General features: G+C 44.0%; 1 protein-coding gene across 5 annotated transcripts in view; it reads right to left on the reverse strand.

Moving 5' to 3' along the window:
* The window catches only part of TLK1 (tousled like kinase 1), a 1,414,233-nt gene that overhangs the window by 311,594 nt on the left and 1,090,027 nt on the right, over window positions 1-12,612 (reverse strand). For all 5 annotated transcript variants that reach the window (XM_069616191.1, XM_069616192.1, XM_069616193.1 and 2 more), the window contains one exon: window positions 1,659-1,828. In XM_069616191.1, coding sequence (XP_069472292.1) covers window positions 1,659-1,828 — 170 coding nt within the window. The remainder of the gene's footprint in view (window positions 1-1,658; window positions 1,829-12,612) is intronic.

Genomic DNA, 12,612 nt, shown 5'->3' on the forward strand with positions numbered 1-12,612 from the left:
AAAGTGCTCCGGCGGTGACCGTGAGAAGATTTCCCTCCAAAGCACCACAGGATTGTTCAACAAATGCGGACTCAAGGCGTTGTCGGCTGACCAAGAGTCCCACCGGTGTTCAGCCCCCCAGACACACTAGGCTGAGCGAATGGGGGTCTGGAGCCGGGGAGGACTACTTGCATGAGGAACACCTGGAGAACCTGCTCTGAGATGACATATGCTGGGGGAACAAGGCACCAGAGGCCAGTGAATTGAAGAAAAAGAAAAAAGCAGGGGGTGGGGCGGGGTGTGGATGGGTAAAAAAGTTGTGCAGCAAAAAATGGCAACACTGTGAGGTAGGCCCGATATTGTCTGAGCGGAAGGGGACTGCGGTGAGGTGCCGATGGGTGGGGCTAGTGGAGTGTGGCTATGGCCGCGCTACACAAAATTTAAAGGGGAAGCATTTTTTTGCAAGGCAAAATGGGACCGCCTCATCCCGGGACACTGATACAGTATGGAGGGGAAGGGACGTAGGAGTATATAACCCCATGAAGGTTGTACTCCCCCCCCCCCCGAGCCCCCTCACTAAGAAGCCAAAACGTAGGAAACCTGTGCGAGTACTCTCACACGTCACAGTGAGCACATTAACAGAAGTACAGAGAAAAACAGACAACCACCGCTGTTTATAGAACTTTTAGTGTGGGAAAAGGTCAAGTAGGTCCATTGGAATTGTGGAACAAGTCTGTAAAAACTCAGGTGGAGGAACTGAAGAGACATTTGGGGACTATTGGGTGGATCAGGAGAAGGGAGTCATTCCCCTGCCGAGAAACCCTGTCTTGAATCTGAAACTGAAGCGAAAGATTGAAAAAAGGCATCCAGTTTACCAGGAGAAGGTAGTCAGACTCCTGGCAGTTTAAGTTCTATAAATGCTGAACTATTTTGTAATTTAGTGGTATGGATAGAGCAGGTTTTGGACAGAGGACAGACTTTCTTTTAACCCTCACCCTGACAAGCAACCATGTTATCATAGAATAGGTAGGGGTAACCCTGTAGCAATAGGGAAAGCTAGCCGAGTAGTTAATAATGTCACCTCATTGTCAGATTCACTTCACCTCGCCACAGCATGTTAAAACAAGAATCCCACCAGACGCCGTACCTCAATCACTCAGGGCAGAGTGTGTGGGGATCTGACACCGGGAAAGAGCTCTTGCAGCATGTACACCAACTGAATCCACTACCGACCAATATATACCGGGGGAACTGGAACACGATTTTTTTTAAAAGAATGGGGAAGAAAGGTGCAGTACAAGATTGCACTTGCGTGGTGCGGGTGAGATCCCATTTGCATGCAATGGAGGAAGGACATGGCACACTAGGGCTAGCAAAGCATGGTCCTGCCTACATGCGCTTGTAAATAAAAGGGGGAGCGCATTACATTTATGGGTACGAGGACGCCCATACAGTATGGAGGAAAGGGGACAGGAGGCAGTTGAGGAAAATATAGAAACCGAAGGTAAAGTGCCAGGCTAATAAACATCAGTGAAACATTTAAACATTAAGCGCTCTCCCATGCGTAGTTTGTGATTGGCAGTTTCATACGTTATGGAAACAGTACATTAGTAAATAAGGTATGGCGAACAAAAGGAGAAAAGGAATTAAAAGCAAGCAAAACGGGAATATGAGCTTACCTGGTTTAAGGTCATAATGTATAATGGGTGGCTTGATTTCATTGAGATACCGTAGAGCGTTTATTATTTGCATTACAATGGACCTGCCTTCTTTCTCCGACATTAACTTGTGTTGCTTCAAATAGAAATCCAAGTCATTGCCTTCACAGTATTCTAACACAGTACAAAACCTATGAAATTTAAAATAAAAATGATTATTTGCATTATGGTCAAGGCAATAATTACTTTTCCCAAATAAAAATTCAGATACAAAAATCTATAATAAATTTTATAAAAAAGAAATATTCAGACACTGAAAGAGAGCATGCAATATGCTGTGGCCTTTGATGGTCTGTGCCTTACAATCGGACCAGCGTTTCAGCATTCCTCAGGGCTCAGTTTGCCAAGAACCATTCAGAAGGAAAGTCAACTGTTTCACCTTCCTTACCGTTGCAGCAGAGTATAGCCAACAGGCATATTTGTACACAAAAAATAAAATCAGCTGCTTCCATTGTACTGTGGCAATGCCCAGTACAGAATACCTTTCTTGGGACGCTGTAATGTTTCATCATTCCGCTGAAAGCCCAGGAATAGATAAAAAGCTTGCCAATTTTTCTACTATGGTAATTCGGCAGAGTTCTGGGACCTTAACTTTCTTTGTTCTTCCCTCAGGCGTTAGCAGGTTTTGACCTTTTGCCCCACCCCAAGTAGTATCCAGAAAATTGAGGAGATTAGCGAATGATATCAGGCAACATAGCCTGGAACATGGTTTATGAGGTAAGATCTGGGCAAGCATAACAATCAAATATTTAGAACCCTAAAAACACTTCAGAGGGATGAATTGAATTAAGTTCTGCCTCCCTAACATTCTGGTGGCAAGTCCGATTCCGGGAAAAACATTTACTGGTGTAAATTACTATTGCTAAACAATGGTGGATAATGAAGTCACATCCACATTACTGCTTACCCTCAGAATGTATGCCAAAGGCAGAATGTGGTCCATTTACAGAGAACAAAACTGTTTAGAAATATTGATTTGCAACAGGGAACTTCCAGAAGTAGCTAAGTAAACACCAAATTATGTGGTAAAACCCAATTAATTTGGGGAGTTTGCTACTGCCCTGCCAGTGAACACTACACTTGTAACCCGCTTCGTCCGGTGCGCAAGTAAACTTGATCCCCCTTGGCCGCTCGTAGCAGCTTCCAATGTGCCCTAGAAAGGTTGCTGTATGAGAAGCCCATCTGAATATCTCTGCCTGCCTACATCTGATGCTGGCAAGCATGGTCTGCTCCCTCGGTTTTTCCCGGGTGAAACAAGCAGGTCTACAGTAAAGTACGTCAGAACTCTTGCTCTACTACCTGAAATAAAATGGCTGCTTGGCGGAAAAAAACAGACTGGAGATCCAATCACATCACTAACTACATATCCAAGCAATTACAGCTTACAGCAGAAAACACTAGACACCCACAAGCAAGAAGATGGACATTTTAAGAGCCATTTTAGAACAAAACCTAACTATAACAGTAAACATGTTTATTTTTAGTGCAACATACATTTAAATAAATAACTTAAAAGCTGCAGGAAATATTTTTAAAAGCATCAATCAAGTCAAATCACTTTTTATTACCGTGGCTGCCGCCATTTTGGAAGTAAAAATGGCTGACAATTTCAGCACATAATACAAATGCAGGTAAAGAGTACAAAAGGGGTGTGGTTTGAGATGCAGATGGGTGGAAAGGGGAGGAAAATCATTTAGATTTGACTTGGAGATGAGCATTAAATGGGTGGGGCACATAGCCAAACACAAATCCATCCTCGCATGTCCAAATAGGGGTTTTGAATGAGGGTCTCTAGTGATTTTCAATGCAGATGAAGCTCTTATTTTAACATTGAAATATGAATACCTCCATCCTCCACTGCATAATATTTTAGAAGCGGACAATGGAGCACTCTACTACAACTGTCCCTCAATGGAAGCACACCCTGTCAGGAGGTGCTGTCCCTAGGTTGATGGTGATGCGCTGCCTATCTAAAAGGGAAAGAGGGCGAAAGCTCTCCCTACTTATCAATGTGGCACCATAAAAGAGCACAGTTATTACAAATCCATGGGCTTTAACAACATTCCAAGGTAAAACAGAGGGGCACAGATGTGGTCATTCACATTAGAATAGTGTTTTTGTCTAATTTGTGTGACACTCAATCGGTCATAATTGTGGACTTTCAAGGAGCAACTCCCACTCAGTGATGTACTAAAAAAATCAAAATCGTAGGTATTCAATCAGTCTCATACATAGGGAGGTTATGTGATGGACAATGTAGGAACAGATCCATGGCTTGTTTATTCATCAGACAACAGAGGCTAAACTGTCACACCTCAATTCTCTGAGCATGAGAGGTGTAGAGGAGGTAAGGGGACATGAGTGCCAAGCTTGGCCACTCCTAGCCTGGCGACGTCGATCACAGGGTGTAGCTACCTTGTGTGTATGAATGAAGAAAAACAACACAGGAAATGCCCCGTCAGACTTGCTCTTTGACACTCACGTGTTGCACGCTACCGCTCGTATCTCGAACACGAACAGGAGAAATGCATGGCCTCACAGTAGGGCAACTTATTGATGTGACAAAAGGACTCACTCTTAACTGCTTACTGGATGTCAGCCTGGGCCGTCTCCCTTGTCCGGGGTCCCACTCTGTAGCAGTAGCTTGCGTGGGAAAGAGTGAGAACACACACTGTTCTCACTGCAACTCCTCTCTAGGTGAAGGGGGGGGGGGGGGGGGGCTGGCCACAGATGGTTAGGATACGGCTGGAAAGAGACCGGACATCTTGTACTAGAATCCTTGCTCTTTCGCAATATAGATGTGATTTAGAACTTGTAAATGCACAAAAAAGAAAGTTGGTATAATACATACGAGTGTCACACAAATTAGACATAAGCACTAATCGAAAGTGAATGACCACATATGTACCTCCCTGACTTACCTTGGAATGTGGTTAAAGCCCACAGGTTTGATTTTTCTGTCTCCCTTTCCATAGTAGACGGGGGGAATGAGTCGGAGGGGGGGGGGAGGAGGTGTTTGCGTAATCCGGATTTGTGGATTTTAAAAGAGTAATGCCGAAGTTTGAATGACCAGGTCCTGAAGAAGATGACCCCAGTAATCTCAGTCATTGAAACCGGTCGACCTGATGATACTTTGACGATATCCCTGAGTCACGCTAGGATATATGTCTTTCTATTAGATTACACAAGTTCATGGTAACAGATCACTTGTGAGCGTTTTATCTTGATCCACCACGTGGGACCTTTTCTTAATACCCAGGAGTGACCAGTATATATACTCTGAGAGCATATTGCCTAGCTGGTTAATAAAGTAATGTGAAATTTCCCCAGGCAAGTTTTATCTTGTGAACATACACAAGACAGGGTTACTCATGTTCACCTGTCATGGGTCACTCCCTCTGGATTTTTAATAACTGAGCTCATTTATGGTGCAACATTGATAAGTAGGGCTAGCTTTCTCCCCCTTTCCCTTTTAGATAGGTGCTGCATCACAGTCAACCTACGAACAACACCTCCTGACAGGGCCAGGGTGTGCTTCTGTTGAGGGACAGTGGTAGTGGTCTGCACGCACTTTTTTTCTTTAAGATAACTTTCATGAGATAGTGGCTCCATTGTCTGTTCATGTGCGTGAAAAAGCAATGTGATATAACGGAGGAATGAAAATGTTTTCCTACTCAGACTTTTAAATCTAGTCCCCGTTTGTTGTGTTGTTTACTTCGTGCAGCTGGGACCTATTAACTCTGTGTATAGGAGAAGGAACTCTTCTTCCAGAAATAAGTACCCCCAACCGACTCTTCTACTATTCTCCTTAGAGTGTACTTCTCTTTCCACTAGACATGTTGTTCAGTACCATCTCCACAACATGGCTGATCAAAGTTATCTAGCTTTTACAGAAGAGCTGGTAGCAGGTATCCTGGAGAATCCATCGCTGCTTGGAAACAATATGGCGGCACAGGCCAGTACAAATACTGGAATGAACTTGAAATATTAAAGAAGAAGCTAATACGAACAGAACTGCATGGAGCATTAATGACAGAATACCTGCGAGCGCATGCCACCCCAAATGGATTGACTATCCATATTTTCCCACCCATTTTCCTTGACAAACTGCAATTCAGAAAAGGCTGGTCTTTCATAGCTAACAAATGCACTTGAGACTGTTTGATTTTAATCAACACTACAAAAACTGTATCTGAACTGATGCGTGACATCACCAATACAAGTGACGTGATAAAAATGCAGATCGCCCTTTGAAATTTATAACAAACTAGTGGCCTTGGAGGCTACCTTGAAAGAGTTCAGGGATATTAACTTGAACAAAGAAGTATTAAAACTGAAGAAAGACCTGGCGTCATTTGAGCACGTCAAGGTTTATCCCTACACTGCTGAGGACTATTTCTCAGCTGAGTCAAAACAAGCAAGGCGCAATGATGCGCAGTTGAACTTCCAGAACACCCAAAGAGGGCTCACACGATCAAGGACAGGCTTGTCAAATTACTTAAGCAATAGGCCGGATGACGACGTCTGGGCCGGGACCTCTGGGCAAAGCCGGCAAGTGCATTTTAGTGGCCAACCGCGAGGAGGTGCCCCTTTACGCCCCATTCCTTTTTTAGGCCAACAAGGCCTTGGCAAAGGAAGACCACAGTGGCAAAATCAATAACCGTGGGTTACACGTAGCAGAGGTTGAAATTACTACAACCGATCCCTCTAATTCTGTACCTTTTGTCACATGTACTAACTACTACTGAGGAAGAGATTATGCAGAAAGGCCTTTCTTTCGTTCCTACGGCACGATAGGACCCATTTCAAACAAGGATTGAAGTGACACAGTTGATGTGCAAAATTAGGCTTCATCAATTCTTTAGTGAGAACAAACCAGATCATCAAGACACTACAGGCCTTTCTTTCCACCATCATGCACCAATTCGGCACAATGCATCACTTTTGAACTAGCCCTTTTGAAGAGGATTGACACCATAGAGAAAACAATTCCATTTGTACACAATAACTGTACCAAAGAACAACTTGCGGCCCTATTGGATCTGGCCAAGAATAAAACCATTGTAATCAAACCTGCCGATAAAGGAGGAGCTACAGTACTTACGAACACTGACGATTATAACATGGACAAGTAACTGCTACAGGATGTCGGCTATCGAGTGCTTCAGACAGACCCGGCTAGCACCTTGCGGGCCCTGACAGGCCCTATAGTTGAAGAGGCAGAAGGGCATACATGCTCCAGGGAAGCAGCTTTCCTTACTTCCTCGCCTACCAGCATTTTATGCCCTCCCCAATATCCATAAAGGCAAACGTCCACCGCTGAGACACCCAACTGTGTCCGGCATCCATTCCATACTAAAACCAGTGTCATAATTTGTAGACTTCATCAAGGAAGAACTTCACAAAAAGAAATTGTATATCAAAGATTCAACTGCAATGCTCAATCTATTCAATACGTTCGGGTTTGACGCAGACATGCAATGGCTAGTGACTATGGATATTGAATCACTGTATGCTAAGATTCCACAACAGGAAACCCTCTCGTCTGTCTGTACAGAATCTTTTGGAGTTAGGCGTTGAATTAAATAACATGCCTGCAAGCTTGATAATACAGTTAGCAGAGATTGCTTTGACTAAGAACCTTTTTCTGTTTGATGAAACGTTTTACCAGCAGATCTCAGGAACAGCTATGGGGCAACATTTGCTCCCAGCCTAGCTCACCTGTACGTAAATCAGTTAGAACAAAGCCATACATACTAAATCACCAACCCATTTAAACAGCACATAGGGATTTGGCAACGGTATGTTGATGACATTTTATGATATTTGAAGGGACCATGGAAGAATTGCAAGCCTTGCACAGGTGGCTTTATGCCTGCAATCAATAGCTTAAATTTACCCTTGAACCAAGCAAGGAGGAGACCCACTTTTATGACCTACATATCACCTCAGAATTAGGTTGTTAGCTGTCCAAAGTGTTAAAAAATAGATGGATTGCAACTCTGTTGGCATACTCTAGTTACCATCCACAATCACTACGAGATAACCTCCCATTCTGCTAGTTGAGGTACAGGCGCACATGCACACAGACTGATTATGCCCTACAGCTCAATACACTGAAAAAACTATTGGTCACTAGAGGCTACCCCAGAAAAAAATGGTACTGCAATGGTGGCAGAAAACTATCAAAGATCAATGGAAGAACTATCATGAGATAAGCAGTTCATTCAGCAATGCATTGCTATACACACCATTCTATTACAGATTTCCTTGCAGTACATGAACCAACTCATGTGGACATGTAGCCATTGTCTGTACTAAGCCCCATAGAAGTGTAATCTTGAAAATTGTCCCATGTTACATAGCAACATCATGAATGGTTTTGTTTTAGAGTTTCGGTTACTGTGAAACATGTAAGAGGTAGCTACAATTGCCTTAATAACTATATAATTGCACTACTGTACAGAAAACAAAGACAACATAATGCATTCAAATATGAGCATATACAGGGAAATTACAGTAGGCAAACAAGGAGCAGTATACTACTAGAAAGTATTCATAACATAAATGATTACCTTCATGCACAGAAACGATTGCTGTGTTTTACGCTTTCTTCTACCCCTATATGTATCATATGATGCGAGTGATCCCTGAGGAAAGTAGTGTAAGAAAATATGAGAAGGGTGCCGTACACAAAGATGGAACCTTTTGATTTGTTACGTCCTGACTGGTAGTGAAGAAAAGCACCTGGCATACGTATGTCAGTGAACAAAAATGGGGCAGCCACACATGTGATGTCATCAATGAGATTTGTGATGGCATCTTTGATGTAATGGGTGTTCGTCCTTGCAGTGCACACTGGTGGCGCGAGATATGGTTGCTTAGCTTACCATAACTGGTGAATTTCAAGGGGTTTTCGGTTTTATCTGTAACCATAACGTCCCTGTAACAAGGTTTTTCCATTGAGATTCATAGGTTTTTGCTAGGGCATCTTAACCAGAATGTTTTTGTTAATGATATATGGGATACATTACTCCCCGTAATCGTATTTTTTTTAATTTATTTTTTTTAACTTCTGTTTATTAGGTTTACAATACAGCAGTTCTACATAGGAGCAAACTAACATTTTCAGTATTCAAATGAAAGTCATGAGCAAACCATTTAAACCAAATCCAATAATAAAATCAACCATGCAAAACGTATCTAAATGAACCCCGCTAAATATTATACCTAATACACATAAAATTCCACAAATACAAAACCAAACATCACAAAGAGGAAAAAAATAATAAAAATAAATAAAAACGCCCCCTTTATCCTACCCTCTAATTATCCACAGAATATAAAGTCAATCATAGAGGGCATCAAACGATCCCCAGAGCAACAAATATTCATCTTCCTTGCCTCTATTTTTCAACGAAACCTTATCATACCTAGATAAAACCCTCAAATCCATCAACCAATCCTCAACGCTGGGTTTCTTCCTAGTTTTCCAGATCCTGAGAATCAATCTAATCGCAATCATCAGTGCTCTATCAATCCAAAAGTTATGCTTTCTAATCTGAACACCCCTTTCAACATGTGAGAGCAAGATTATATTAGCTGCAGATCTGATTAAACTTATCCCACATGCGGTGCATAGGCCGATAGCCGACATCTAGTGGAAGCTGCAGAGTATTACAGTTGTTTTTGAAACTTGAAAAGGGATGTAGACAGGGCGTGCCAGTAATACTATCCCTAGTGTCACATCCACTGTACCCATGATCCCTCACACGTCGAGGTCCCTCAGATTGTGGTTTTCTAACATGAGGTAGCATGAAGTGTAGTGTGAGTACAGTTGTATCCAACAGATACTTATCAGACAAGGTCATAAGCATCCATGCTCCTTCTCTACGATGGGATGGGGATGGGTGGGCGCATGTGAATCTAAGCAGATACAAGCATCAGAAATACAATTACGGTGAGTAATGTATCCCTTCTGAGAGCAGTGTTAGAGGAAGCAGGTGGGATGTGAGAAGGTTCACGAGCGAACAGTTGTCTTGGAATGAGTGTCAATGCAGTAGTGCTGAGTGAAAGTATGTATTGAGCTCCATGTAGCTGCATTGCAAATACTGTCTAGAGGGGCATTTGCAATGAAATGCAGGTTGGCTCCCGTGCCTCTTGTGGGGTGAGCCCTTGGCGTAAAAGGCAGTGTCTTATTTGGTAGGGAATAGCACAGTTGTATACACCGACTATCCACCTAGAGATGGCATTCTTTGAAATGTGGTCACCTTCTCTGCCTGGCGCTACAGAGACAAACAGTTGACCTGTCTTTCTAAGCTGCCTGGTCTTGTCTTTACAGTAGAGGACCGCTTTCCTCACTTCTAGTGTGTGGAGTTTTACCTCAGCTGAGCTGGTGGGTTCTTGAAAGAAAGCCGGTAGACATATAGACTGGTTTGCATGCAATTTGGAGATGAATTTAGGGGAGAACCTAGGGAGAGTACATAAAACCAGCTTGTCCTTGTGTACAACAAAGAACGGGTCCTGCACTGACAATGCTTGTTTTTCACTAACTCTTCTTATGGAAGTGATAGCCACTAAGAAGGCAGTTTTGTAAGTCGGGTGTTTGAGATTAGATTTGTGCATCGGCTTGAAAGGAGGTCCCATGATCTTAGCGAGTACAACATTGAGGTCCCACCCTGGCGGAGGGTTAGAAATTGGAGGGTGTAGTCTCTTTACTCCCTCCATGAATGCTTTGATGGCCGGAACCTACCAGCATGAGATCTTACTGTGGGAAGTGGTATAAGCTGACAAAGCCGCCATGTGGACCTTCAAGGAGTTGAATACTAACCCTGCATCTAACAAGTGCAGTATATATATATATATATATATATATATATATATATATATATATATATATATATATATATATATATATATATATATATATATATATATATAAGAATAAGTGAAGGAGTACATTCAATGGGGTTAATTTGTTTAGACTGGAACCAAATTACAAAGCTCTTCCATTGTCAAAAAAACAGTGCCTAGTGTTCGGCTTTCTTGATTCCGTCAAGATATCCATACATCTTTGAGGCAGATTAAGATGTCCAAACTATTACTTGAGGAGCCGCGCTGCTAAGTTCTCATTGAGTGAGGTAGAGGGTGCACTGTTAGTCCCCCGTGCTGTGTGAGCAGATTGTACGGGCACGGGAGTTTGATGGGATGGCACATCGCCAGTTTGCACAGATGTGGATACCAGGGTTGTCTTGCCCACATAGGAGCGACTAGGATGAATAATAGGAACTTGTGGATTTTGTTCACCACTTTCCTCATGAGAGGTGTTGGGGAAAAGCGCAAGTAAATTCCCCTGACCAGTTCATCTCATCCATAAGGCGTTCCCCTTGGAGCCTGGCTGGGGAACCTGAACGTGAACTCTGGGCATTGCTTGTTTTCGCTTGTAGCAAACAAGTCTTTTGTGGGGAAACCACATTGAGAGAAGAGATGTTCTACGACCTCTGTGTGCAGTTGCCACTTGTGTTCCTCTGCTCAATGAGTCTGCGAGAGAGCGGAGTTCCCCTGGAACGTGCTGTGACGATAGGAATATTTTCAGTTTGTGTGTCCATTTCCAAATTTGTTGCGCAAGTCTGAACAGATTTGGAGAACGTGTACCCACTTGTTTGTTGATGTAGTACATCGCTGTTGTGCCGTCTTTTAGGATCTGCACAAATTGGTTTGATAGGTGCAACTCAAATGCTTGAAGGGCTTTGAATACTGCTAGGAGCTCTAGTAGATGTGGTTTTGCACTGCCGGTTGAGACCACAGACCCTGAGCTGTGTGGTGAAGGTAATGAGCCCCCCCCCACCCAGCGAGTGAGGCATCTGTTGTGACAATCGCTTGCATTTCCGGATCGTAGAAGGGTTTTCCCTTCAACAGATTTTCTCTTGTCCACCAGCTAAGATTTTGTACTAGTGTTGGCGAAACGACCACTAGATCGTCCCACTGACCGCTTGCCTGAGACCACTGTTTCGTCAACCACTCCTGCCTGCATCGGATGTGCAGGCACGCGTGTGGTACCCGGTAAACGCAAGATGCCATCATGCCTAGCAAACGCATAGCTTTGCGCACCCTTATCTGGCGCTGAGCCTGATAATTCAGTATTTGCAGTAACACATTTTGGACTCTTTCCTCGGACGGAAAGACCAACCCCTCTTGTGCATTTAAGACAGCTCCTAGGAACTGTTATGTTGTGCTTGGCACTAGGCTTGACTTTTTCTCATTGATGGAGAAGCCCAATTGAAAGAGGAGGTGGAGTGAGCGCAGAGTGAGCTTGCAGACTTTGGCAGACTCCAGATTCCACAGAGTCTTTCTACAGTGGCCATATCCTGTGTGGCTTGAAATAGCCATTTTATCCGCGGAGCGGACGCGGAGTGAGCGCAGAGTGAGCTTGCAGACTTTGGCAGACCTTGGCTGGACCTCGCGGGACCACAAGGGCGGTGTCTCTCACTCCAACCCGCCCGCCGACGTCCTTGATCAACTCAATTCCATCGGACCACCGGTCCCGCTTCACGATGGAGGCTCGCTCGTCCGATATCAACACCCTCGAACCAAGACCCGATTCAGGACTCGAAGTAATATCGCCAAACAATAGAACTATTGGCCCGGAACCAGCTCGCCCCTCACAACCTGCCGCCATTGAAAGCTCACCTCCCGCCCCTGCCCTTTCCCGAGCCCTTGTTTCACTCGTCTACCCTTCCAATCCCATACCTGCCTTCCTGCCCTTCACTCCCGTCTTACCTACCCTTCCCATCCCAGTACCCGCCTTCCGCACGCCACCCCTACCTTCTGTTCCTCCCCGAGCTGTCTTGGCGGATCGTGGCTCTGTGGGATCCGGGGAGGAGGGGCCCTCACGCCGGGCGCTTCGTGCGAGGAG

Source organism: Ambystoma mexicanum, chromosome 9 (genome assembly GCF_040938575.1).
Source record: "Ambystoma mexicanum isolate Mex_15411 chromosome 9, UKY_AmexF1_1, whole genome shotgun sequence".
NCBI lineage: Eukaryota > Metazoa > Chordata > Amphibia > Caudata > Ambystomatidae > Ambystoma > Ambystoma mexicanum.